General features: G+C 57.9%; 1 protein-coding gene across 3 annotated transcripts; it reads left to right on the forward strand.

The window, feature by feature from the left end:
• Nucleotides 1-62: 62 nt before the first annotated feature.
• On the forward strand, nt 63-27510 carry EPHA2 (EPH receptor A2). 3 transcript variants are annotated; one of them, XM_033842699.2, is made up of 18 exons: nt 63-291; nt 4938-5005; nt 6756-7425; nt 15707-15862; nt 15968-16300; nt 16838-16953; nt 17425-17578; nt 18056-18155; nt 18629-18684; nt 18931-19056; nt 19150-19335; nt 19508-19569; nt 19674-19883; nt 20091-20240; nt 20993-21186; nt 21789-21944; nt 24838-24977; nt 26563-27510. In XM_033842699.2, exons 1-18 carry the CDS (start codon nt 207-209, stop codon nt 26643-26645), a joined length of 3045 nt encoding a protein of 1014 aa, XP_033698590.1. In that variant the 5' UTR covers nt 63-206; the 3' UTR covers nt 26646-27510. The 3 variants fall into 3 exon arrangements, with proteins under 3 accessions (XP_033698590.1, XP_033698592.1, XP_073651575.1); XM_033842701.2 differs by lacking the exon at nt 24838-24977 and having other exon boundaries at nt 67-291; XM_073795474.1 differs by lacking the exon at nt 4938-5005 and having other exon boundaries at nt 78-291.
• The last annotated feature ends 239 nt before the right edge of the window (nt 27511-27749 follow it).

Below are 27749 nucleotides of genomic sequence, written 5' to 3' on the forward strand. Positions count from 1 at the left end.
CCCCTTTAAAGACATTCCTGAGGGCGTGGCTTCGCTGACGTCAGCGCGGGACATGAATGAACAGGAGCCGGTTCTCACTCAACTTCCATTAAGCACTCGGGGCAGAAGTTACGCGCAGGCGGCAGGAGGGAGCTGGACATCGAGGCCTGCGCGCGGGCGTGCGGGAGCCGGGCACGGAGAACCGGGCTGAGAGCAAGGAGCGCGACATGGAGCGTCTGGCACCCCGCGCCTGCCTCGCCCTGCTGTGGGGCTGCCTGCTGGCCGCGGCTGCCGCGGCGCAGGGCAAGGAAGGTGAGTGTGCGCTCCGACGGCCACCCGGCCCGACCCAGCCGCGGCGGCCGGACCCCCGGACCCCCGCTCCTCCCAGAGCCAGGCGCGCCTGGACGCGCGCAACTTTGGAAACTGACCTGGCGCCGCCCAGTCCCGGAGTGCTGAGGTCGGGAGGACTTGCTGGCTGCGACCGGGACGAATTTGGGACTCCCCCACCCGGGGTTATAGGGGCTCCGGGGACTAAGAGGTTGGGGCCTGGGCGCGCGGGGTTCAGAGGCCGCAGAGAAGGGGACCCGGAACTCTACTCAATGTTCTGTGATGACCTAAATGGAAGGAAATATAAAAAAGAGGGTATATATGAACCTATAACCGATTCACTTTGCTGTACAGCAGAAACTAACACATTGTAAAGCAACTATACTCCAATAAGAATTTTAAAAAAGAAAGAAAGAAAGAAAAGGGGGACTCAGGGCGGCCACACGGTTGCAGCCAGGGTGGCGGTTTCAGGAACGCGTCCCGGCGGGGGCTCGGGGTCCCTTGGAGAATGGGCTACCTGGGGGCCTTTCCGCCGGCTCAGCTTCACGGTGAATTCGCTAACCTGCTTGCGCCGATTTTGTGGAAAAGGCGTTTCTGTGGAGGCCCCTCATTTTGGGGAGGGGTCTCTTCGACAGGCGAGGAGACAGACCCCTGCAGAAGCCCCAGCTCCCTGAGATTTTCTCCACGCCGCCTTATGCCTCCAGTCGGGGAGGAGAGCTTGCGGGGAGCTTCGGGCCAATCTGCCCACGCACAGCCTTCCCTCCTTCCCTCCCCGCACTCCCAGGCTCGGGGGGCAAGGCTCGGGGCCGCGAGAGCGGACAGGAAGTCCCAAAGTCAAGCGTTCTGAGCAAGGGGTGACTCAGAACGAGGAAATGCGGCAGGTGGGGGCGCGGCCGCCCAAGGTGTGGAGCCGTCACCCCAGGGTCACCAGAGAGTCCGAGCGCCCGGGGGTGGGGGACTGCATCACCCACCCCCGCCCCAGCGCTCCCGCTGCCGCACTGCGCGAGGGGCCGCGGACTTTGCCCTGGGCGGGGCGGGTGGTGGATGGGGACGTTGCCCCTCGGCTAGGGTCGCAGAGAGGATGGGGGCTCTTGCCCTTGGCCGAGGACCTTCCTGTCCATCCAGCCGAGGCCGGTTTCAGTTTCCGACTGAGAACGAGTTTTGCCCGCTCGCCGGGGCCGAGGGAGGTTTCCGCAGGCTCCACCAGGGGGAAGTGCGGAGGAAGCCCTGGCCCGGTGAGAAGTTTCCTTGAGCCTTGCCTTCCTTTTCTGCCTCCCAAACTGGGGTTGGAGGTTTTGCTGTTCCAAGTTCGGTGGCAAAGAGGCCAGAGCTGGAACTCTTGGAGGGTGGAGGCGGGGGTGGCATCCTGTCCCCGTCCCTGAATCACTCAGGGTTTCTTGTCCCAATGTGCTGGAGGAGTGGGTGGCAGGGATTTCTGTGATCCTCAATACCCGCCCCCCCCTCAGCTTTTTGTCCTCCCCCTTCCCGGGGGATTGCGGTTGGAGAGAAGGGGAGAGACAGCTGGATTCACTACAGGCCTTTCTTGAAGGCTGCCCATGGGGGGTGGGGGGATTAGGCAGGAGGGATGCTACTGGGCGATTGTTGTGCTGCAGCCTTGTCCTTGTGCCCCTCTGCCGAGCCCTCCCCAGCCTAGAAGACTAGTGCCCCCCCCCCATGGAACGGGGGGAGGAAAAGGACAGGGGAACATTCTTCCCTAGGCTTCAAGAGTCCCTGTGAAGGACTCCCTAAGGAGGTGTGCCCGTAGTGGGGGGGTGGGGGAGTGATGGCCCAGCTGCCGGCATTCTGGCTGGATCTGCCTGGGGCTGCGTTGGGGGTGCAGAGACACGAGTCCCTTCAACCCTTCAAGCGAAGCTGCTCTTCGCTTCCCTTCTCCTTCCCCGTGAGTGGAGGAGCCAGGCTGCCTTGGGAGACCCAGATGGAGCCTGTTAAATTCTCAACAGCCACTGAGTCTGTCCTCCTTTTACAAACGGGGAAACAGGGAGGCCCAAGCCCTCCCTCACTAGGGCCCTCTGTATAGGGAGGGTTAGGTCTGAGCATGTGGCTTCTTGGGCTGCCGGAGCCCAGGGCCCCCGCCCCCGGGTGTGTGCTGGGTTTTTCTGAGAAGGGAGAATAGCTGGGCAGCGGTGCAGGGCTTGCTGACTTGAGGTGCAGCTAGGAGGTGGGCTGGAGAGCGCTCAGGAGGCCTGGAAAGTCCTTGGCTTCTGGATTCCCTACTAGCCCAATGTGCTCTCTGTCCCCTTCCCTTTTTCTTCTTCATTCTTCCCCCTCCCCGCCCCCCAGCCCCCCCGCCTCCCTGCTTCTTTAGCAATTAGCTGGTCTCGGTTCAGGAGGGATGGGGGGAGCAGGGAGGTGACACTAGGGGAGTGGGTGGTCGCACTGCCTTTGAGTAAAGAGCCCTAAAACAATATGGACCCAGAAGGATGACATTTATGATGGAACTTCAGACTGAGAAGGAGGTTTTCCTGGGGGTGGGAGGAGGGACGGGGGGGCTCCTGGATGAGCCCTGCTTAGCCCAGGCTTCTCAGTGAAGCCTTCGGGGGCCAGCCGAGGGGCTATTGGCCCCTGCCCCTTCCAGGAGCCTCAGACCCTGGAGGCCGCTCAGGGAGAGGCCGCACCCGTGCGGCAGGGTGGAGGGACCAGGGCTGGGCGCCTGTTCCTGGTGATTGGTTCTAGGGAATTTCCCTGGGAGGGGGCTCCTTCCTGTGTGAAGGCTTCTTTTCTTCTCTGATGAGCCCTGTGATATTTCTAGAGCCAGGCCTGGGTCTGGAAGGGGAGCGAGCTCTGGCAGGGGTGGTGGGGGTCCCTCCGTGCCAGGTTAACCCTTCAGAGCCTAGGAGCCATGAGCCCCCTTCCCCAGGGGCGCAGACTGCAGCTTCCCACGCCTCTAAGGAAGGGGGGTGTGCAGGACCTTGAGGGACACTCACCTTTGTCCGCCCTACACACCCAGCTGGAGCCCCCAGATTCCTTCCTGTGTAGCCAGGACATTCCATTTGCTAGTGGGGTTAGTGAGTTTTCCAAGCCTGAGCCTTGGGCATGTCCGAACAAATCCCTGCCCCTACCCACCCCCCAGCCACCCTCCCCTGTCCCCTCAGCCTTGGGGCCGGTGCCACATCGGATTTCCTCTCCCTGTCTGGGCTGTGAGGCCCTTCCTAGAGAGACTTGGCCCGGGTCTGCAGCGGTCAGGTGGCAGTGCTTCATCCCTAGGCCTGGGGGCCTCCAGCCCAGGCAAGCAGGGCAGTCTGTCCTCAGGAAAGGGTTTCTCAGACTCTCCTCAGGCCCCTCTCCCCCTCCCTCCCCATCTCTCTAAATCAGGCCCATCGCCGCCTGCCTGGGATTGCACCCTTAGAGTCATTCTTCCAGGCCCAGGCCTTGAGGAATGCACCTTCTGAGGCCATATTCCTCATGCTCCAGACTCCAGAGGAAGTAAGCACTTGTCCCTAACCCCCCCCCCCCACCTTAGGGCTTTACTCTTGGAATCCAGGGACCTTGTATAGGGTCCATGCCTCAGTTTCTCCAATCTCATTATCCACCAGGGAGGGTAGCCTCTATTGGCAGCTACCTGGACCTTACTTGGAAATGGAGGAGGGGGCCATACTGGGGTCTTGGGTCTTGGCTGTAGCCCCTGAGCCTGGCAGAACCCGGGGTGGACCAATGGGAGGTGCCCAAGCGGGGGTGGGGCTGGATCTAGGGAAGCCCCTGGCAATGTGTCCAGATGTCTCTCTGGGGATAGTGTGGTCCTGGCACCTGGTCCCTCTGGGCCTGGAAGTCCTCTTTAAGGGTTTCCATCCCTGGTCCCCTAGGCACCCCTGGCAGGGCAGTGGCCAGGGTGTGAGGGACGGGGGCAGCGGGAGCGATTTTCCCAGGGAGGGGACCTCGCCAGCTGTGTGTATCTTTGGGTCCCTCCTAAAAGCCCCTGTGGGTTCAGGGCTTGATCCTGCCTGCTCTGTGGCTTTTGTGGTGGGAAGATCGGTTTCCAGACCCCCCCACCAATCCTGCTCCCCTCCCTGGAGCTGTTCCCACCTGTGAACAGCTCTCTCCTCTTGGAGGGCCATGAGACATGTGTGTACATACGTGTGCTGCATAGGCATGTGCTACGTGGCCTGGGTGGGGCTGAGGGTGTTTTGTGCTGTGTGTGTATGGAGGGGACGTGGCAGGAGCGGACAAGGGTGCCTCCAAGGCCCACGTGCATGTGAAGTGCTGCGGAGGGGCCCTGTTTCAGGAAGCAGATGGGGCAGCGTGGTGTCACTTAATAGCCCTGCTCGCCCCAGCTCTCTACCCAGCTGTTGTTCCCCTGCTGGGCCGAGCTCTGTCCTGCTCTGCCCAGCTGGGGGCTGCTGAGGGGGCGGCGTGGGCTGGGAGACGTGAGGCCTCACCCAACCTGCTCTGTGACTTTGACTAGGTCCCATCCCTTGCCTGGAGCTCTGCTTCCCTGTTTCTGGAGAGATGGGTCTCTTGGACATGGTGACCCTGTGTGGTGGGGTCTCTCTCTGAGGGCTGAGGAAGCCTTCAGGGCTTCTTGGGATTCCTGGGGGACTCTCACCTTTTCCACCATGGCCTGACCCCTGAAGATACCCCCAAGCTCACCCAGCGCCCTCTCTCATCTCTTCCAGTCGTCCTGTTGGACTTTGCAGCAGCTAAAGGGGAACTCGGCTGGCTCACACACCCATATGGCAAAGGGGTAAGCCTTCAGGGTGCGGGTGTGGGCATGAGGAAGCTGAGACCCAGGGAGGATGGGGCCTGGCCCAGATCAAACAGCTCAGCCAGGGTTCAAACTCAGGTTCCTTCTTCTCACACCAACTGGGCAGGCTGGGGTTGGAAGGTGGGGAAGGGACCCGAGAGGTAGAAAGAGCTGGGGAGACAGCTGAAGGCCCTAGCAGAGCAGGACCCTTGGATGCCCCAGAAGGCTGATGGTCAAAAGGGACCCCCTCTCGCTCCCTTCATTCCCCTCTTGGGTGGGAAGGGGTTAAAGGCTCCCCCTGCCTTTGAGGTCCCAGCCCAGGAAGTGAGGGGTGAGGAAGAGACAGGGAATGTGGGCTCCCAGGTCCCCACAGCCCCGGGAAACCGGATCAGGTTCCTTCCTGCCGGGCCCTCTCCCCGCTCCTCCAGCTGTTGTTTCCCTTTCCTGCTCGGGGTTGAGTTTGTTTTGCCTCCTTCCCACCCAAGTTCACTCCCTCCCCTCCCTCTGCCCTGCCCTGCTGTGACCTGGACCGGTGGGCCAGACCCCAGGGTCCTCTCCCTGGCTTTGCCTGTGACGACTGTGTGGCCTTGGGGAGGATACTGCTGCTCTCTGGGCCTCAGTTTTCCCCTTGTTGAATTTGTTCTGGGGCCTTAGCTGGGGAGAACGGTGTCTCCAGGGGGATAGCTGGGGACAGTCTCTATTGCTGGCCAGATCTGCGGAGTCAGGCACTTGTCCCTGGTCACCTTAGCTCCGAGGAGGCCTGGAGTTTAACTCTAGTGGATTTCCAAGATCCTGGAATGTTCAGCTGGGAGAGAGCACAGATCACCTAATGCAGCCCAGTCATTATATAGAGTGGGAAACTGAGGCCCAAGGGCATCTGAGGCCCGTGTGACACAATGCAGCCCAGGTCTTTTTCCTGGGCCCCTTCTGGTTTTTTCATTCATTTGCTCATTCATTCAACAAATACTTTCCTGAGTACCTACTCCATTTCAGGTAGGCCCTGGGGATACAGAAATGAACTAGATGCAGTCTCTGCCCTAAGGAGCTCAGAATCTCGTGTGGGAGCCAGGTGTAGTTGTCACCACTTAGGTGCTAAGGTAACAGAGACTGTGGGAGCCAGGGGGAAGCACTTGCCCCAATCTTGGCCCAACCTGGGAAGTCTTCCTGGAGGAGGCTGAGCAATGTTCTGAGGAGTGATGGGGGATTATCCATTGATTCTGACTTAACCTCTTCCCTGCCACTCACACACGTCTACACAGTGAATTATAATGATAATAATAATAGGGAGAATAATGATACTGATACCAGCTGCCTTGTATGACTGTCACCCACACCAGGCAATATGCTCCGCACTCGACAGACATTCTGTCGTTTATCTTCACAGCAGTTCTGTGAGGTAGTTTTTGCCCCCATTGTACAATGGGGACTTTGAGGCTCAGAGAGTTTAAGTGACCTGCCTGAGGTCACATGGGACCCCCAGCCTCCACCCTCAGCTCACTGTATAGTATACGGGTTCAGCACTGCAACACTGGGGTCAGGGACACCAGGGGGTCAGATCCAGCTCAGCCACTTGTAGTGTGTGACGGTGACTTGAAGCCCCTCCCTGGGCCTCAGTTTCCTTCCCTGTAGAATGAGGACAGCAGGAACCATAGAGCAGCTTCCTGATGCCCAGCTTTGCCACCTGGGCGATGCCTCTGGGCCTCAGTTTCCCCCAGGCACCTGCCCACACTAACCTGTCGGCCCCGTGCAGTGGGACCTCATGCAGAACATCATGGACGACATGCCCATCTACATGTACTCCGTGTGCAACGTGGTGGCCAGCGACCAGGACAACTGGCTCCGCACCAACTGGGTATACCGCGGTGAGGCCGAGCGCATCTTCATCGAGCTCAAGTTCACCGTGCGTGACTGCAATAGCTTCCCTGGGGGCGCGAGCTCCTGCAAGGAGACCTTCAACCTCTACTACGCCGAGTCTGACGTGGACTATGGTACCAACTTCCAGAAGCGCCAGTTCACCAAGATCGACACCATCGCGCCCGACGAGATCACGGTCAGCAGCGACTTCGAAGCACGCCACGTGAAGCTGAACGTGGAGGAACGCTCCGTGGGGCCGCTCAGCCGCAAGGGCTTCTACCTGGCCTTTCAGGACATTGGTGCCTGCGTGGCACTGCTCTCTGTCCGCGTCTACTACAAGAAGTGTCCCAAGCTGCTGAAGGGGCTGGCCCGCTTCCCCGAGACCATCGCGGGCTCCGACGCGCCCTCCCTGGCCATCGTGGATGGCACCTGCCTGGACCACGCTGTGGTGCCGCCCGGGGGTGAGGAGCCCCGCATGCACTGTGCAGTGGATGGCGAGTGGCTAGTGCTCATTGGCCAGTGCCTGTGCGAAGCGGGCTACGAGAAGGTGGAGGACGCCTGCCAGGGTGAGTGACGGCGCTGTGGTGGCAGAGAAGGGGGTACTGGGGTGGAGCCTGTGGTCCAGGATCTGGTCTCAGCTCTGGGATGTGGGGATCTTGGTAAGGTTGTCCCTGCTCAGACATGCAGTGGTTCTGTTAGTGAAAATCTCGGAGGCTTCCTGGCCTTATGATTGGATTCACTCATTCACCGAGAATGAATACATTGAGAAACGGTATGGAGGTTACCAGTGAAGACTCTAGGAAAGAATACCTGGGTTCCAATCCCAGGTTTACATTTAGCTGTGTGACTTTAAGCCAGTTCCTTAACCTCTCTGTGCCCGGGTTTCCTCATCTGTAAAATGGAGATGAACATAGTGCCCATCTTGTAGGGTTGTTATGATAATCAAATGACTTAATACTTGTAAAGTTCTTAGGTCAGCGTCTGACACATAAGCGTTTTTAAGTGTGATTGTTATTTTTGATTCATCCCACAAGTATATCTTGAGTATCTATTATATACCAGCGCTGTGGGCACATAGCACAGTCCCAGGAGCTAGTACCATCTCTGTTAACTCCCTGTGACTTTAGGCAGGTCACTTAACCTCTCTGGGTCTCAGGCTCCTCTTTTGTACACGGAGGTGAGTGAATTGAACCAGGATTCGCATCCCCTGGCTGCACATGACAGTTACCTGGGGAGCTTTTTGAAAAATGCCTGCGTGGGGGGGATACTCAGGGTCTGCCCTCCCCACCTGACCCTCCCCAGGGCCATAGACTCAGATCCTCCCATCGGGGCTTCTACTGATGACAGATTGAGCCCAGAGAGGGGGCCAATTAAATCAGACTCTCTCTGGGAACAGGGCCTGGGCATTAGTGAGCTCACACTGGGAGGCTGTGGCTTGGCCCGGCCAGGACCTGTGACAGCGGAAAGCTCTAGAGCAACGTGGATTTTTTCAATGGGTGACTTTTTCTAGAAATGGCTGTGGGGCAGGGCATTTGTGGAATGTAGGCTGACCTTTGGAAGGCCAGCTCATCCCCTCTCTCTGGGAGCTTCTTTGCTGAGATAAGCAGGGTGTTGAGAAATTGGGGGGTTAGGCCCTACAGCTATACATACCGACTGAGTGACCTTCAGTAAATCTCTCTTCATCTCTGGCCTCAGGCTTCTTGTCCGTAAGACAAGAAGTTCAACTATACTAGCAGACTGTATACTTGGTTTTTAGCCATGGATCCTGCAACCCATGAAAGGGTTTCAGGTATTGGAGGAGCCTGAAGCCCTTTCTCATGGGCTCCACTTGCCTCTTAAAACATAATCCTCAGAACCCTGCTTAACACAGTCTGCAAACCCCTGAATAAGATGTCCCCTCAGAGCCTTTCTGTGCCTGTGGTGTAGTCTCTGCTCTGGCCCTTCCCACCACCCTGTTGTCCTCCCAGCTCTCCTCTGCTCTTCAGGCGGCCCCTGCTTTAGGTGACCTCAAGTGCACACTCCCAGTTTCAGACAATGACTGGGGGGGGTTGCGAGGGAGCCCAGTGGGTTGAGCAGACTCCTCCCACATGACATCCTCACACAAGAATGCAGGGGTGCGGGGTGAGGGGCAGCTGAAAACTTTCCACAGGCTGGTGATTCAGGCCCTGCAGAGATAAGTGGACAGTTGAGGTTGGGGAGGGGTGTCTCTCTCCAGGAAGGGGGGCAGGCTTCCCTCCCCAGGAAGTGGGGGGTCAGGGCCTCACAGGCTTTGTTTGTGAAGAGTTGAGCCACCCCAGGGTAGGGAGGACTGGTTTCCAGGAGCGAAATCTTTGACTTTGCTTGTGGGACCCTCTCCACTGCCGGCCACCTGTTGCCTTGGTTTTTCCTCCTTAGTGTCCCTCTCCCAAAATTCCCTTCAACCTGGTTTAGGGACCCTCTGTGTGGTTGGGAACCCCCAGCCTGGCTACTCTTTATCCCTCCAGACCTTCCCCAGCACCCCTGACCGGGATGCCAGTGGAGATAATAACAGTAATTCCTGTAGAAAAGTGCTCTTCAAAAAAAAAAAGAAAGAAAAGAAAAGTGCCCTTCCAGGGCAGGCATGAGCTCGGCGAGCACTTTATCTTGTTCCTGCTGAATCTGTACCACCTTTCATGAGAGGCAGGGACTGTTATCAGCCCCACTTAACAGACAGGAAACTGAGGCTCAGAGACGTGAAGAGACTTGCCTGGAGTCACACAGCTAAGATTTAGTTGCATCAGGATTGAATCTAGGTGATGCAGCAGCGTCCAAGCTGGAGGATGGGTCAGGAAACGGGGTGGGAAATGACCAGTTCCTTTGGAATCCCTGACTCAGCTCCTGGCCCTGGGACAGACTCTCAGGGCAGCCCCGGGATGGTGGGTCCTGGCGCAGGATGTGAGGTAGTTGAGGGGCTCTTACTGAGCATGTTAAGGGAGAAATGGAGAGAGATGCAGGGTCTGCCCGCCCCCACCCTGACCGCCTCACCCTCCACGGGGCCATGGACCCAGATTCTCCCATTGTGGCTTTTATTGATGACAAACCAAGCCCAGAGAGGGCGCTGGGCAGGCCAAGGTCACCCAGCACCTGGTCCAGGTTATTCCCAGCGTTTGTTTCTCCTGAGAGTTCTTTCCCCAGGAAGCTCTCAGCTCAAGAAAGAGTTAAATGGACAACGGAAGAGAGGCACCTCCCAGGTGCTGTGCGGACAGGTGGGCACACTGCCCAGAGAGCTCTTGTGAGCTATGTCAGGAATGAGCCAGCTTCCCTCCAGCTCCCCCACTCCCCGCCCTCCCTCCCCAGGCCTGCCTAGGGGACAGTGGAGTCACTCAGGCTGACCGTCATCTCCCCCGGGGCGGCTTTGTCTCCCTGTTTGTCTCTGCTTCCTGTGCTGGCATCGGCAGCTGAGCTGGTGGGGCCCCAGATAGCGCCTCAGCCGTGGGGACTGCCGGCCAGGTGAGCAGGTGGCCAGCGGCTTTGGCCAGAGGCTCAGCCCAGCAGCTGGGAGGCCGGAGCTGGAGGTGGGGCTGCAGGGTCAGGAATTCCCTCCTTGGAGGCTGCTGCTCCCTCCAGGGGCCCAGCCCCTCGCTCCTGCAACTTCTCTGTCCCCCAGTTCATGGACACCTCATCCCATGCTGAGCATTTCCCAAGCGAGGTTTCCTTCTGTCTTCACAAACAACCCAGAGAACCTGAGGACTTTATCCTCATTTTACAGATGAGGAAACTGAGGCCCAGAAAGAGGAAACAGTGACCAAAAGAGCTGGGGCCTGGCATGGGGAGGGCTGTCCCCAAGTGCCCCTGGCATATATCTTTCTACCCACAAGCTGTGTGACCTTGGTGAGTCCCCTCTGGGCCTCATTCTCCCCACCTGTAAAATGGGTAGGTTGGAGCCTTGCTGACTTAGCGATCAGAGCCTACCTCCTGTGACTTTCTGCCGTGGTCCCTTTTGAGAACCTGGGTTGCTCTGGCAAGCTGCAGACTGGGTGACCTCACAATGTGTGCAAGGAGCCGGGTCCTAGTGCTGGCATCCTGAGTGGCCCAGGCCTCTCCCAGGGTCCAGAGTTGAAGGGGAGGAGCTGATTGAGGTGGTCCTTAGGCAGGGTGTCCCTGAGCCATGGCAGGGGCTGTTGGCAGTCGGGACAGGGCTGATCCCCAGGTGGGGAACTCTGTGCGCTCTAACTCTTGGGCTTGTCCCCTCCCTGGGGAGTGCCACCGGGCCTTATTTCTGAGGAGTTTCCTCTGGCCTGAATGGGGGGTTGGGGGTGGCAGCTCCCACCTCTATGCCCTGCTCACCCTGCCCTCAGCTCACACTGGGGGCAAATTCAGACGCTGGCAGCTCCATGGGGCGGCCCCTCCCTCCCTCGCTGAGGTGAGTGAGTCCCCAGAACGGAAGGAAGGAGGCAGGGAAAGCAAACAGAAGATAAAAGGCTGGTGGTAGGGAGACAGCGGGAAGCAGAGGCTGTGCTTATCACAGCTTGGTGGAGGAATGCGTACAGATAATTCCCCAGGGTGTGTGGGAAAAGGGCAAGGTGCTAGCAGCAACTGGGCCACTGGGACAACTGCTTCCATGGGGGCGACAGGGCCTGCTGGGGACTGAGAAGCTGCCGGGGTCTGGAGTTATCAGTTCCCCTCATTTGCAGGGTCAGTAACTTACGGGGTCGCCGTTTGCTGCCCGTCAGGGCACCAGACGAAGTCCAGGCTTCGCATCCTTGGGCTGAGGGGGTGAACGTGGTCATCAGCTGGGCATGGCTTGGGGAGGTGACTGGCTGCAGGGAATTGTCACTGCGACCTCTTGACCCTGTGATTGACCCTGTGACCTCACTCCCACCACCAGCCCGGGAGGTTGTTGGGCCTTGGGGGAGGGGCTCTGCCAGGGGCTGGATTTGCGTCATGCCAGAGGGTGTATGTCCCTGAGTCACACCCCATGCTGCCATCTAAGGGGCGGGCATCGGGAACTGGAAAAGCTGGGGTGCAGCCCTGGGTGCAGTCACCATGCCCCAGTTAGTTCCCCTGCTCGGAGTGGCCCCGGGCCTGCCAGGCGACCGGGGTCAGAGGAGTTCTCCACAGGTGTGTCAGAGTCAGCCTCCGGTGCCAGGCAGGTGGTGTCCCGGTGCACTGTCCCCACAGGGTCTCCCTGGGGACTGAAACGCCGCTCATTTCTGTGGCCCTAGAGCTCGTGTTTAATGAGCACGTGGGTTTTGTCTTTACTCACATATTCATTCATCCATCCAGTCAGCAAACACTAGCTGAGCACCTACTGCATGCCAGACCCTGTGCTGGGACACGGGACACAGATAATTCTTGCTCCCCACGAGCTGCCAGTCTCATAGAGGATCCTAATATGTGCAGAAATCATTTCCAGTGGAGCATGAAAGCCAGGCTGTGAATTCCCCTCGAGCAGAAACTGTTTATCTTGCCATGGTCTCCCAGCACCCAGCACTGTGCCAGACACGTAGGAAACGCTCAATTTCTATTTGGTAAATATAAGAGTGAGTAATAGATGCCCTAATGGTCAGAAGGGGACCAGAAATTGGGCAGTCTGGGAGGGCTGTGTAGAAGAGCTCAAGCTGGGTATTGAAGGATGCATAGGAGTTTGCTGGTTGGCGAAGGGACCATGGGTAGTTTGTGTATGTGAGTATGTTTGAGAATGTGTGAACACCAAAAGTGTGACCCCTGTCCCTACTTGCCTGCCCTGCACGCCAGGAAATCCAACCAGGCAAAGTCAGGAAGACACGGGGGCCTGCTGGTGTCAGACACATGAACTCTGGGGCCCCTGAGCACGGGCACACTCTGGCAGGGCCCCTTGAAGTTCTGTGGTTGGAGGAGGGGGCACCACATTCTCGTCAGGCAAGTACATGCCTTGTTGGTGCTGCCTCTCCACTGTAATATCTGGCACATCCGCAGCGGAAATCTCTCCAAATTCCCTCTTTCCTGCTGGCAGCAGGCGGGCCACCCCCGGGCTCTGGGACCAAAGAATGGAACCCGCCTCTTCCCCCACTTCCGCCTCTTGGCATAGGGCTGGGGGCTGGGGAGCAACCACGTGGTGGGGAGTGGGGACATTGTGGGTTTTGCAGGTGGCTAAAACCTTGTGGGGGCTCGTGGTCCCTCCCCAGCCTGAGAGCCTGAGCCGGAAGATGCGATAGTGTTCTAGGGGCCCCTGAGCACCCCTACTCCGCGGGGCCTGGACCACCTGGAGCCAGCACTTACCCAGAGTATAAGCCCCTCGGGTGGACAAGTCAGGGCATTTGGGGGAATTGAGATCCCAGGATAAACATAGCTTTCTAAAGTCTCATTTTTACTTGAAGATTTGGGGGAGGAGAGAGCTATTTTTGTATCCTAACAGATTAGTTATGAGGAAGACTGCAAAATACACGTGGATTTCTTAAATACAATAGGAGACTGAAAGACCTTTGGGCCTTCCTTGAAGGAGGCCGCGTTGGAGGCCCCAACAAACCCCCACCCACCCCCCGGGCTTGATTCTAGTCTTTCCTCCCCATAGGACATAAATGTGCCCAGTATAAGAAGACGTATGTTAAGAGGGGGCACAGCCCCTCGCCCCGCCCCCCAGCTGCTCTGAAATTAGTTTGGGGATTTTCTGGCTGTTGAAGCAGGTCGGACCTCCTCTCCTCTCTCTTCCGGCTTGTTTCAGAACATTGATTTCTCTTTGCTCCAAACTGAAATGTTTGTGAGAAAGGAGGGAGGTTCGAGGTCAGGCATCCTGGGTTTAGGTTTTGGGTTCGTGTCTTAGGAGCTTGTTGACCTTGGCCAAGTTCTTTTTCCTCTCTGAGCATCAGTTTCCTCACCTCCAAAGTGGAATGAATGATAACAGTGCCTAGTATAACAGACATATTGTGAGGACTAAATGAATGTCAAGTGCGTAGTCCGGGAACTGCACACAGCGGCTGCTGAATCAGTGGTGGCTGTTTGTAACTGGGGCTCCAGGCTCTGCACAGAGCAAGTCGGGTCCCAGGTCCCTTCTGTCCTGGACAAGCCCCCTTCCCTACAGCGTGTGCCTGAGCTCTTTCAGGGCCTGTGCTGACATTCTGAAGTGGCAGGGCAGCCAGAGGAGGTGAGAGAGACTTCTGGGATGGTCCCCCTGGGGCCTCCAGCAAGCAGTCATTAACGGGAAGTCACTATCCAAGACCTTAGGAACTGGGTGTCCTTTGAGTCCTGTCCCTTGACTCCCCACCTCTCTCTGCTCGCATAGAGGACTAAAGGAGGGAGACTGTCCACAGATTTTTCTTGATAACGTAGATCTGACTGTGCCATTGTTCTCTACATCAAACCTTCAATGGCTCTCACTGCCCCCAGGATAAAGTCCTTGACCTGGCATTAAAGGCCTTTCTCAATCTGGTCCCTGGAGATCACTCAGCCTCATTGCCTGCTGCCTCCCTGATTTCCGACCACAAAGGCACTCATACTTCCTGTGTTAGCCTTGCTGTTTCTCACCCCTAACTCCTCCTCCCAGTATTTCTGCCCTGCTGAACTCCTACTCAGCCTCTAAACCCCAGCTGAAATAGCTCCTCTATGACTCCACAAACCTCCAGCCAAGCTTGTCTCTACCCCCTTAGCCCTTTGCCCACCCCTTTATTTATTTATTTATTTTAACTTTTTATTTTATATCGGAGTATAGCCTGTTAACAATGTTGTGATAGTTTCAGGTGCACAGCAAAGGGACTCAGCCATACGTATGCGTGTGTCCATTCTCCCCCAGACGCCCCTCCCATCCAGGCTGCCACATAACATCGAGCAGAGTTCCCTGTGCTGTGCAGTAGGTCCTTGCTGCCCACCCCTGTATGGTGGACATTGTCACGTGCTCTAGCTCCCAGAGGTCAGGGGCTTTGTCTCATCTCGAGGTCCATGCACTGGGCTGCACGCAGAGTTGAGGATCAGTGTTTGATGAACGTGACACTGAGGCTGGAGGTATCTCAGGACCCTCTCCAGAGTAAGCTGAGGGCGGGAACGATAACTATAGGGTTGGGTAAGAGGTCCCTGGGTGACCCCACCCCATCTTGGCCACTTCAGCAGCTGTCCAATCCCTGGACAGCCCTGCACAGTGTCTGGGTAGCTTCCTGTCTGTGGGACCAGGAAAGGGCTTGGGGCAGGGGCAGGCAGGGGCAGGATAGGGTGGTGGGAGGAAGGAGCCTCTGGAGTCAGGTGTCTGAGCTCCCCCGGCTTGGCCAGGACAGGGCCTGCCACTGGGGGAGGGAGAGCTGCTTTCTGGCCACCCTTGTGAGTGGCGGAAATGACTGGGTCCCTGAAAGCAGGTCCAGAGAAAATGCTGGGGGCCTGACCTTTCCTGCTTCCTGGTCAGCCAGCCCCGGAACAGGAAAGCGGTCGGGTCCCAGGGCGGGGGGCGCACCTGCAGAGGTAGCATCCTGATGCCCCCGTCTGATCTGTGAGTCAGCAAACACAAATGGCGAAGAAGAAGCAGTCACTGCCCTGGGCAGCTCTCAGTCCAGGTGGGGACCTGCCAGGCTGGTCCGCATGGATTAAAGGATATCTCCAGCCTCTGTCCAAGGCTGGGCCAGCTGTGAGATAGGAAGCTGGAAGGTGAGACGTGGGCCTTGAATGCCAGGCTCAGGGGCATGGTGCTTCTTGCAAGAGCCACTGGGGAGGGGGCTGCAAAGCTTTGGAGCAGGAGGCCAAGGCACTTCCTGGGTGTCTGGCCCGAGCTAGGTGCTTACCACGCATTTTCTCATCACAAGACCTTTTACCAATGACAAAACAGGCCCATAGAGGTTTAGTGACTTGCCAGGGGTCCCAGGGCCAGGGAGGGAAAAGTCGCTCGGGGTGAGAACAGGCTGAGCTGATGTCTGTCCCTGTGCCTGCCAGCCTGCTCGCCGGGATTCTTCAAGTCCGAGGCATCCGAGAGCCCCTGTCTGGAGTGCCCCCCACACACCCTGCCGTCCTCCGAGGGGGCCACCGCCTGCGAGTGTGAGGAAGGCTATTTCCGGGCCCCGCAGGACCCACTTTCACTGCTCTGCACGCGTGAGTCTCACAGCGGGTCAGGGAGGGGTGACAGAGCTGGGCGTGGTGATGCTGACATGTCCAGGCCTACCTGGATCCGAGCTCTGACCTCTGCCCTCTGCACAGGCCCGCCCTCCGCCCCGCACTACCTCACGGCTGTGGGCATGGGCGCCAAAGTGGAGCTGCGCTGGACGCCCCCCCAGGACAATGGGGGCCGCGAGGACATCACCTACACTGTCACCTGCGAGCAGTGCTGGCCCGAGTCAGGCGAGTGCGGTCCCTGCGAGGCCAGCGTGCGCTACTCGGAGCCACCGCACGGGCTGACCCGCACCAGCGTGACAGTCAGCGACCTGGAGCCCCATATGAACTACACCTTCACCGTAGAGGCCCGCAACGGCGTCTCGGACCTGGTGACCAGCCGCAGCTTCCTCACTGCCAGCGTCAGCATCAACCAGACAGGTGAGGGCCCAGGGGTGGCAGCTGTGCCCTTGGGGCCCGCCCAGGTGGGGCTTCGTGAGGATGGCCACTCAGGGTTCGGCTGGGTTCAGAGAGAGACAGCAGCAAGTGGATAAAGACACAGTCCCTGTAATCACTTCCAAGCTCTGTGACGGTGGGCAGGTTACTTAACCTCTCTGAGCCCCAGTTTCCTCACCTGTAAAATGGGCGTTCTAGGGCTTTTGAGAGGATTTAGTAAACTCTTGTATATAAGGCTCTTAGAACAGTGCCTGGTCCATAAAGAGGTTATAGCAAGAGTCAGATATTGTTTTGGTTTTATTATTTATGCACTCATAAGTACTCACAGGGTACCCCCGATGTGCCGGCCTGTGGTGGGGCCCAGCCTGGGACTTTGTGCTCTGGAGCTGGAAGTTGAGAATCCCAGGTCGGGATCTAAGGAGCCTGGGCTGTGGATGGGAATGCATCTGGGTGCATCCCCACTACTCCCCTTCCCCCGTGTGGCTTTTCACACCGCTCCTCTCCCCCCACCGTCCTGCCCAGAGCCCCCCAAGGTGAAGCTGGAGGACCGCAGCACCACCTCGCTGAGCGTCTCCTGGAGCATTCCTCCACCGCAGCAGAGCCGCGTGTGGAAGTACGAAGTCACCTACCGCAAGAAGGTAACTCTCAAGGGGTTGGGGCTGTCCCCGCTGGGCTTCGAACAGAGGACCAGCTGGTCACATAGACGCTCACTGCACAACACAGCCATCTGAAGAAGCGCTGTTCTGCAGATGAGGAAAGTGGGGTCTGGGGTCTTCCTGAGAGTTGCCTCTCCCAGGCCAGCCCAGCAGAGATTTGTGGGAAAGAAGACATAGTGTTCTGGAATCCCCAGAAGAGATAGTCTTGGGTGGTGGGGAGCCAGGTCTTGGGGATCAGACAGACCGGGGTTTGAGTCCTGGGTCACGCATTTGCTGGTTATGACCTGGAGTGAGTCGCTTCACTTCTCTGAGCCTCAGCTTCCTCCTCTGTAAGGTGAGCATCGAGGTTGCTAACATAGCTTGTCACCTTGCTAAGCTGGGGCTGCTCCCTGGTGGGCTAAGCTGATGGCCCTGCCCTCACTGTCTGTCCCTCCACCCGCCAAACACCCACAGGGGGACTCCAACAGCTACAACGTGCGCCGCACTGAAGGCTTCTCCGTGACCCTGGATGACCTGGCTCCGGACACCATCTACCTGGTCCAGGTGCAGGCGCTGACGCAGGAGGGCCAGGGTGCTGGCAGCAAGGTGCACGAGTTCCAGACACTGTGTGAGTCAGGGACCAGGGTGTGGGCCAGACCAGAGTCCTGAAACAACTGGGACATTGTGGGCGGAGGGAATGGAGCAAAGAACTTAGAAGTGTCCCCTTCCTGGTCGGCCAGGGCCTAGGACAGTCCAGTGTGGGTCAGTCCAGTGTGGGGAGGGGGCAGAATTGAAGGCTGGGGGTGTGGGAACCAGCTGTGTACCCAGGGCAGTGTTGTGAGAAGGAAGGATGTGGGCTGTGGCATTGGCGGGCCCAGTTCAAATCCTGCATCGCGGAGAGAGTCCCACACACCTGAGACTACCTGCTCTGTTCCCTGGGGAAGCCCTCTCATTTGCCATCTGTGAAATGGGAATAAATATCCTCATGGACCGTCACTAGTAAAGGCACCTGGCAGGTGTCTTGGGGCCCTAAAGTACAACCGGGGGTATTACCATGATTTGAAGGGGGGGGCTCCCTTGTCACCTGCTGGTCTCTCCCTGGCAGCCGTGGAAGGATCTAGCAACATGGCAGTGATTGGTGGTTTGGCCGTTGGTGTGGTCTTGCTTCTGGTGCTGGCAGGAATTGGCTTCTTCATCCACCGCAGGTTCGTTGGAGCCTATGCCCTGGGGGCTTAGGTGGGACACAGGGGCAGGAACCTCAGCTTCCTGTATGGAAACTGGGGCTGATAGAAATCTAGTCCCTGCCTCCCGGGGGGCTGTAAAGATGTAATGATCTGTCAAGGGCTCAGCACAGCACCTGCGAGGCTCAGGGCATGGTGGTCATTATGACAGTGCGTCCACACTTCCTCGGGACACGCGGGCAGGAAGCTCTGGGGAGCTCTAATGAGGAGAGCCTTCATTACAGCCACTTAAGGGGCCATTACGGGGTGTAGATCCCAAGGAGTGAGCCCGGCTTGCTCGTTTCCTCTCCCCTGGCCTTTTCCATGCCTCTGCCCGACTGAGCAGAGTGTTGAGCGCACCAGGCCCGCAACCTGGACCAGAGTAGGGTCAGGAGGCTCCCCGGCTGGGGCAGGTCACTGACCTCCCTGCGTGTTTGGTTTCCCATGGGGTTTCTCAGGAGGAAGAGCCTGCGGACACGCCAGTCCTCGGAAGACGTTTACTTTTCCAAGTCAGGTGAGATGCAGCGCCGCCTCCATGCCTGGCCTGCTGTCCCCACGGGCCTCCCCGGCTCTGTGGTAGAGATGGGGGCAGCCAGAGCACTCCCTGGGCGTCCTTGGGCAGCTCAGAGGGCTGAGCCAGAGGCTCCTGAGGTGCCCGGACTGTTGCCTACTCCCCCTCCCCCTCCCCCAAGGCAGCCCCTCGTAGGGACCCCTCCCCTCCGCAGACTGTCTGTGACCCTGCCCTTCCTTCCCCTCCCAGAACAACTGAAGCCCCTGAAGACATACGTGGACCCACACACATACGAAGACCCCAACCAGGCTGTGCTCAAGTTCACCACCGAGATCCATCCGTCCAGTGTCACGCGGCAGAAGGTGATCGGAGCAGGTGAGGTTAAGCGCTCGCCGAGGGGCCTGGTACGGGTTGGGAGCAGCCGACGCCCGGGCTGACTGGGATGTCTCCCACATCACCTGCCTGCAGGAGAGTTTGGGGAGGTGTACAAGGGCACGCTGAAGGTGTCGGTCAAGAAGGAGGTCCCCGTGGCCATCAAGACGCTGAAAGCCGGCTACACAGAGAAGCAGCGGGTGGACTTTCTCAGCGAGGCCAGCATCATGGGCCAGTTCAGCCACCACAACATCATCCGCCTGGAGGGCGTTGTCTCCAAATGTGAGGCCCGGCTTCAGAGTGGGCTGTGGGAGACCCACGTGGGGGGTGGGGGAGGGGCTGCCCACGGGGCCTCTAATAGGGTCTCTGTTCAGAGCTGTGCCCAGCCCCGCCCCGCCTGCGCCTCTTCCCTCCACCTGTGGCCATCCCCTCACACCTGTGCTCACCCCTGCAGACAAGCCCATGATGATCATCGCCGAATACATGGAGAACGGGGCTCTGGACAAGTTCCTTCGGGTAAGGACGTGGGCCGGGGCGGGGCGGGATCTGTGGCTGGCGCTTAGGGGCCCTGGTGGGCGCGGGGCTGGCTGGCTGGCAGCTGAGGGCCTGTGCTCTGGCAGGAGAAGGATGGCGAGTTCAGCGTGCTGCAGCTGGTGGGCATGCTGCGGGGCATCGCGGCCGGCATGAAGTACCTGGCCAACATGAACTACGTCCACCGCGACCTGGCTGCCCGCAACATCCTCGTCAACAGCAACCTGGTCTGCAAGGTGTCTGACTTCGGCCTGTCCCGTGTGCTGGAGGACGACCCCGAGGCCACCTACACCACCAGTGTAAGGGCTGGGGCGGCTGTCACCTGGGATGGGGGCCTCAGTGAGGTGAAGCAGCCCTCGCTCTGCTCCGGGGTCCTCTCCCCTGCCCACCTGGGGCGTGGGCCTCAGGTGGCAAGAACACCTCTGGGGAGCATGGAGGAGGGGCCCTGACTGCGATCGTCCTGGGGGTGGCCTAGGGGACAATAGTGATTGGCCAGGTCCCCACAGGGTGGCAAGATCCCGATCCGCTGGACGGCTCCGGAGGCCATCTCCTACCGCAAGTTCACCTCCGCCAGCGACGTGTGGAGCTACGGCATCGTCATGTGGGAAGTGATGACGTACGGCGAGCGGCCCTACTGGGAGCTGTCGAACCACGAGGTAGGCCCCCTCGCCCTGCCCAGCCCCATCCGGATCTGAACTGAAACCCTTTACTCATCCTCGAACCCCAGGGGCTGGGCAGAGAAGAGTTTTGGGGGCTAATCTTCATCTGGTACACCCCTTCATTGGTTCGTTCAGTGAATGTTTCTTGAGGGCCTACCATGTGTCAGGCCTTGTGCTGAGCTCCAGACCCAGTCCCTGCTTACACTCAGCAGAAGGACGAGGAAAGAAGTAGTGGGTGTGGGGGAAGTGTGTGCGTGCACGCATGTGTGTATCTGTGTGTGTGTGTGTGTGTGTGTGTGTGTGTGTGTGTGTGTGCAAGTGCCTGGTGCCTCATGCAGCCTAGAGGCCTGGAAGGCTTCCCAGAGGAGGTCACGTCTCAGCTAGGACTAAGGCACGATAAAGCAGCAGCAGCCAGGTGAGAACACGGAGGGGAAGAGTGCTCTGGCTGAAGGGAGCAGAGAGTATAGGCGCCCAGAGACCGCGGGGAGGCTGGCTGCAGGGCACACAGCATGGCTGCTGCCCAGGGTACCCTGTGAGGGAACAAAGTCAGGAGACCCTTCCTCCTCTGGAGACATCCTCTCAGCACCTGTCCTTTGTGTAGCGCTGAAGGTTGTGTGTCGGGCCTAAGGAAGGAGGCCAACCCCTCTGTTTCGGGGGGCTCCCCTTCTCTCCTCTAGCAGCCCCTGTGTATGGGGGAGTTTGGGGGCTGTGAAGGCACCCCTGAGCATCCTGCTCGCCCCCTCCCCCAGGTGATGAAGGCCATTAATGACGGCTTCCGGCTTCCCACACCCATGGACTGCCCCTCCGCCATCTACCAGCTCATGATGCAGTGCTGGCAGCAGGAGCGCGCCCGCCGCCCCAAGTTCGCCGACATTGTCAGCATCTTGGACAAGCTCATCCGAGCCCCCGAATCCCTCAAGACCCTGGCTGACTTCGACCCCCGGTGGGTTCCATACCCTCTGTCCAGGGGGCCCCCAGTTTTACTCCTGAGCCACTTCAGCGTAACGGGCAGCCAGGGGCGGTGGGCAAGGGGCTCAGAAGTTACGCGTGGGCTTTACTCAGACTGGACCGGGTTGGCTCAGGAGGCACTAACGGAACCAATCAGCACATACAGTAAATGTGCCAGCGCGGCACTCAGCGCTTAACGAGTTTCAACTCATTTAAACAACTTAGGAGTTGGGTCCTGTAATCATCCCCCTTTTGTAGATGAGGAAACAGACGTAGGGCAATTAAGTGTCTTACGTGCTGGCAAGTGGCCAGGCTGGGACCGTGACTCTGAAAACCTGACTCTCTTAACATTTGGTTATTTTGTAGTAACCGGTGGTGGTATCATCAGTAGAAGCAGGGGGGTGGCAGGAGCTATAAACACTGACTGCTCCCGACACATCAGGCAGACTCCCGGAAGCCTACCTGACGTGGCTGCCCCGTTGTCCAGATGAGGGAACCGAGGCGCAGGGCAGCTGAGTGAATTGCCGGGGTTAGGGAGCAGCATCGTGGGCTGGACCCTGCAGCCCCTCACTCGCGGGCCGGTATCTCCTGTTGCAGGGTGTCCATCCGGCTGCCCAGCACCAGCGGCTCAGAGGGTGTGCCCTTCCGCACGGTGTCTGAGTGGCTGGAATCCATCAAGATGCAGCAGTACACTGAGCACTTCATGGCGGCCGGCTACACGGCCATCGAGAAGGTGGTGCAGATGACCAACGAGTGAGTCTGCGCTCGGCCCCGCCCGTGCCTGCCCTCTCCCGCCTCCCGCCTCCCCAGGCTGCCTCTGGCTCCACCACCCATCTGCTCTTCTCTCTACCTTCCCCAACGCTCCCCTCTCTTCTCTTTCTCTCTCCTTCTCTTTTGGGGAGGGTGGCTTTGCAGGAAGGGCAGAACCAGGCTGGCAGCCAGCGATTCTGGTCACTTACTCGTGGCTCCGTCCTCTTCCTACATCTTTTTTCCACAGTAAGAAAATAATAGTAATTGTGATCATAACCATAGCATTTATCGTGAGCTGTGCCAGCTCTGTGCCCGAGCACTTTGAATCAGCCCTCATGATAACTTGGCAGGTGGTTCCCGTCAGTAGTCCCACTGGGCAGGTCAGAAACAGTACAGCCCAGGGTCCATGGCCATTTGGGGGATTCCAGCCCTGGTCAGTCAGGATCCAGAGCTCAGGGACCATGGAGGTCATTAGTGGAGAAACTGAGGCTCAGAGAGGTTACACGGCTTACTCCAGGTCACACAATTTGTAGCTGAGAAAAGAAAGGCTTCACTTCACAGCCATCACCTGGTTGAATTCCCTATTTGCCTTGTGAATAGATGCTATTATTACTTCCCTATTTAAGTAGGAAAACTGAGGCTGAGAGGTTACATAGGTTGCCCGAGGTCACGCAGCCAGTTAGGGGCAGCGTTCCTCTCCAGGACGCTGAGAAGAAATGGGCAGAGCCCTTGGACTTCCCTGGCTGATGCCGAGGAGAGAGGGCACCAGGCCAGCCCATCCCAGGCACCTCTCCCCGTGTGGTTGACTCTCAGCTCTGCGGTCCAGCTTGGCAAGAAGTGGCAGTTACCCCTTTCCCTGGCCCTGGGTTCTGCCTTTTGTCAGGCTGCCCTATGGGAGCTCTTCTCTCCTCCCAGCTCCAGCATCAGGGACCCTTCCCGGCATGGACTTGGCATGGACACCTCCTCCCACCCCAGGAGGGAGAAGACATTACCCTCTTAGCTTTTTGTGCTTCTAAAAATACTGTTAGTTCCCAATAGCCCAGCTTGTGTAAGGTCCAAGGTCATGGTGGGAATGAGCCTTGGGGCTGAGAGGTTTTGGGAATCACATGGGAAGGGATGACCCAGGCGTCCCACAGTTCTGGGTCACAGTTCTGGGATTTGGGCCTGTGTCTGAACATTCACCAAGGCCTCTGAAAACTGCTCAACTGGGCTTCTGACCTGTTGCTCAAGGCCTCTCAGACTAGGCCCCGGCCTGTCCCAGGGGAAGGCTGGGATGAAAGTCAGGCAGGGACAGAGCTGACCAGAGGGCGGCACGGAAATGTGGAGAGAAGAGACGGGCCCCAGGATATCTTTTGTTTCCAGCCAACTGCAGGGTCCAAAGCTTGGGCTCTGCAGTCACACCTGGGTTCGAGCCCACACTGGCCACTCCCTAGCCGGTGGTTTTGGTCAAATGAGGTTCCATCTTTGAACCTTGGTTTCTGTTTCCCCGTTGTGGGGATTGCATGGGTGCAATACAGATGATATGCCTGGTACGCAGTGAGGGCTTAACCCATGTTGCTCTTCCCTTTTCCTCCATGCCCTTGCTTTCCACCCATAGCCTGCGGGCAAATACCAGGGTTCCTTGGCTCCCTCCTCTGACCTGGGAACCTGGAACGGCCCCCTTTGCCCCTCCAGGAGCTCCCACTGAGGACAGTACAGCTTCTCTTCTGGGTGAGCAGAGCTGAGGGCACGGAGAAGTGCATACAGGAAACACATGTTCGTAGAAGCTTCCCGAAATAGCCCGGGGTGCTCCTCGGCCAATTCCTTTCCCACGAGCAGGAAGGAGCAGGGACGGGGCTGTCTTGGATCGGTGGAGGGTGTGTGTGCTGTGTTTTGAAAAGGCCTGCATAAAGGCAGGAAGTCATTCCACGCTGCTTCTCCTCCCATCAGCTCCACTGGTGCTCAGATCTGGGGCCTGTGTGACTCACACCACTGCCTCCTTCATTACTTCAATTAAATGAAAGAAAGGGGGGTCTCAAAGTGCTTTTGCACCCCGAAAGCTCTGTCTGCACATGCTGTGGATCCCAGTGCGAGGCTCTGAGCTGCTCTCAGAATTCAGCCCTTCTGGGATGGGGTCTGGATTTCGGCTTCAATGCCCTTACCCCCGCCTTTGCCTCCCTGCTTCCTTTGGCCCCTCCCAGGGGGCTGGCCGCTCGGTTCCCTGTGGTCCCACAGTGGCCACCTTTTCTCGTCTTGAGCATTCACTGTGTTATTTTGGACTCACTTGAGTTTCTAGCTGGAGTAGTGAGTGGTTCTAAATGTGTTTCGAGGAGCTAATGAAAGCAGTGGATGTTACACCCCAGAAAAATACCCAGTCCAGCAAAAGGCCCATCCAGTGTGCGAGGCTGTGGCATACGGCGTCCTGAGAGGGCGTGGGGACACTGGCGGATGGGTCTTCTGGTCTCCGAGTGCCAGGCGTGGCGCTGATGGGATGTTTGCTGAGAGGATGAATGATCAGGCCACCTCTCCCTCCACTCTCCTTGCACCAAGGGCCAGAGCACAGTCGGTGCTCACCGGGGGAGATTGTGGCCTTTGAATTCCCTGAGGCCGGGGCTGGCCTTGCGAGTGCTCAGGAAGAAGGCGGCCTCAGTCATGTGCTTCCCCACCCCTGTGATGGGAGTTGATCCAAGGAAGGGACTGCCTTGGATCTCCGAGTGGGGAACTGAGGCTGGGGCAGGAACAGACTTGCAAGAGGCCGCAGGCATTGGCCGGTCTGGGAGCCTCATCCCGTGTGTGTCCCTGTTTATAGTTAGGAAACGAGGCAGGGAAGGTTTGGGGGGCTTTGTGTTGGAAGAGACTGGGGCTGGGGCAGGTGGCTTAGAAGCATCTAATCAGAGCTCCTATTTTGCGTATAAAGAAACTGCGGCCCAAAGACAGGACAGGACCCACCCGAGGCTCTGGTGGAATCCAGGACTAGAATTCGGCCTCCTGCCTCCCAACCCAGGACTCCTCCTCCTAGATGGACCTCAGAAGCACCCTCAGCTCCCGCCCTGTCAGGTGAACTTCACCAACCTGGGAGAGGGGCCCCAGGCAGCCTGGGCAATGGCTCAGTCGCTACTAAAGCATTCATTCATTCATTCGGCAGACACTCCTTGAGGGCCTACTGTTTACCAGGCCTATCCTGGACCTTGGGAGGGGCTGGGAGTGAGGGGATGAGCCTGGGGCACTAGGCCCTACCATTGCTCTGCTATAGCTAACATAACCCACTGGTCCTTAAACCATACATCAGGGTCTTAGGGATCTGATCAAATGCAGACTCCCTGCCCCGCATTCAGAACTTCAAAGTCAGTGAGTCTGGAATTGGGCCCAGGATCCTGCCTTTTCAGTAAGTGCCTCCTTCCCTGCTGGTCCGAATACTTATCCGGGAGCCACACTTAGACCTACAGGTATGGGGAAAACAGTGCTTCTTTTCCAACACCCTCAACTGTATAGGTTAGAAATGGCGCTAGAGTGTTAGGTTAGGAAGTTCTCCCAGATGTCTGACTCCTGGCCTTCCTGCTTCAGTCCCTGAGCTGCCCTCCCACACACCTGAAAGTCATGTCTCTGGAACTGCAAATAGGAGCTTGCACCGTATAGTTAGCTCCCTTTACAGCTAGGAGAGGGCCCGTAAAAACCTGGGTGTTTTCATGGGTTTGGGCTGGTGGACGAGGATGGTGAAGGAGGAAACTCCCAGAGTAAGCAGTAAGGTCTACTCCAGGGCTCTTGGAGTGTAAGTGGTTTTACAAGGGGATGGAGGAGCATGGAAAGGAGGGGCAGGGAAGGGCTATGGGCTCCTGGGCGCGTCTTTCTATCTGGTACTAATGCCGCCTTACCCCTCTGCCACCAGTATCCGGGATCTCCCACTCTCCAGTTAGGCACTGTTATCCCATTTTACAGGTGAGGAAATTGAGGTCCCTAAAGGGAAAACCCCTACCTCAGTGTAACCTAGTCACTGGATCTGGTCACCTGAAAGCCCCTCCCATTAGAGACCAGCAGGACTTTAACCTCTGATGGCCCCTCAGCGAGGATCTCCTGAGTCCTTCCTCCGTTACGAGAACTTGGAGGGAGTGGAGGTGAAATAAGGCGATGGCTGTGACGAGACCTTGGGCAGAGAGCTTTGCGCGACACCCCCAGAGGGTCCCTGGCATCTGGTGATGGCATCAGTGCTGCCTGGGGAGGAGCCTTACCTGGGGACAGACCCCAGGGTGGGGGAGGGAAGCCTTTGTTCACAGCTGGCTTGATTCAGCTCCTCCACCTCTTAGCCTGGGTCACTTTGGGCAAGTCACTTCACCTCTTTGAGCCTCAGTTTTCTAGTCTGCAAAATGGGGGCAAAAACAGCACCTACCATAGATTTTGTGCAGATTTGATTTAAAAAAAAACAAAGCTGCTCGCATTCAGCGCTTCAATCATTTTGTGAATTTTGTCGGTGTCGGCAGGCTTTCCGGATATGCTTCCACTCATCAGACCTCTGCCTTATGAGCTCTGCCCCCCAGGCACCGAGGCTCCCTCCCCGGTCCCTCCTCTCTCCCCTTACCTCCCTGCCATGGCTGCCCACCTCTCCAGGGCAGGCCCCTCACTCTCCCTCTCTCCCTCCCCCGCACAGCGACATCAAGAGGATTGGGGTGCGGCTGCCCGGCCACCAGAAGCGCATTGCCTACAGCCTGCTGGGCCTCAAGGACCAGGTGAACACAGTGGGGATCCCCATCTGAGCCCTGACAGACCTCGTGACCCCCTCAGCTAAGAATACTTGAAGAAACAGACTGGCTTTCCTGCCAGCTCCATGCTGGGCCACCAGGGACCTTATTTATTTCTAGTCCTTCTTTACTGATGCCACCCTGAGGGCTCTGCTGGGGGGTCTTGGACGATACCTTGGCCTGAGCTGAGGAGATGCTCAGGGACCTTGGGCAGGGGGGCCTCTTCACCTACAAAGGACAGACAGCCAAGCACTTAGCAGTCACCATCGTGTTCCCAGCATCCCCTGGGGCAGGAGCCCCGCCAAGGCCTTTGGACACACACGTGGGACATTGCTAAACTGACCTCCCCTTCGCCGTCTCAGGAGGTGGGGCGGTCAGCCTGCAGCAGTCACAGGAGCAGGGTACCTCACGAGAAAAGGACAAACAGCAAAGTCAGCTGGGCAAGACCCACAGCGGTTCTCCCGTCCCTCTAGTGCCTTCCTCAGCCCCCCAGGCCCCATCCTCAGCCCCCACGGGCCAAACACTTGCTTCCTCGGGGCCCTCACAGGATGCTTGGTTGTGTGGAGGGTTTTTTTTTTTTTAAATATATATTTTGTACTTTGTGGAGAGAATGTGTGTGTGACAGGGGCCCGGCTAGGACTGGGGGCAGACAACGGCCTGTGTCAGACATTCCCAGGCTGGGGGCTGGCCCATCCGGCCTCTCACCCCTTTAGACAACATTTTCTACTCTGTCAGTATTAATGATTTTGTTCTGTTGCGTATTTTTCTTCGAACCTTAATTTATTATTATTTTTTTTATATTTATTGTTAGGAAATGACTTATTTCTGCTCTGAAATAAAGTTGCAGATTGTTCAAACAGTGGAGTTGGAGTGGCTTTGTGTCAGCAGTGCGTGGGGGAGGGCTCACCCCACCCAGAGTGTTTAAACACAGCTTCTTACGCAAGGCACGCATGTCATGTAACCCTGGGAATGGGGTGGGTGGAAGGTGGGCGGAGGGCCAGGGAGTGGGCCCTGCTGAGTCTGGCTTCCATGCCAACAGGCCTCTGTCACCTTTGATCTCAAGGCTTCTGGAGGGCTTAGGGGGTGGGGGTGGGAC

This window comes from Tursiops truncatus, chromosome 1 (genome assembly GCF_011762595.2).
Source record: "Tursiops truncatus isolate mTurTru1 chromosome 1, mTurTru1.mat.Y, whole genome shotgun sequence".
Lineage (NCBI taxonomy): Eukaryota > Metazoa > Chordata > Mammalia > Artiodactyla > Delphinidae > Tursiops > Tursiops truncatus.

Bases quoted from the DNA above. Each gene is read 5' to 3' on its own strand.
- EPHA2 (XM_033842699.2), top strand. From the start codon at position 207: ATGGAGCGTCTGGCACCCCGCGCCTGCCTCGCCCTGCTGTGGGGCTGC. The intron at 5,006-6,755 runs GTAAGCCTTCAG...GGCCCCGTGCAG, and splicing joins CACACCCATATGGCAAAGGG to TGGGACCTCATGCAGAACAT. The intron at 24,978-26,562 runs GTGAACTTCACC...TCCCCCGCACAG, and splicing joins CTCAGCTCCCGCCCTGTCAG to CGACATCAAGAGGATTGGGG.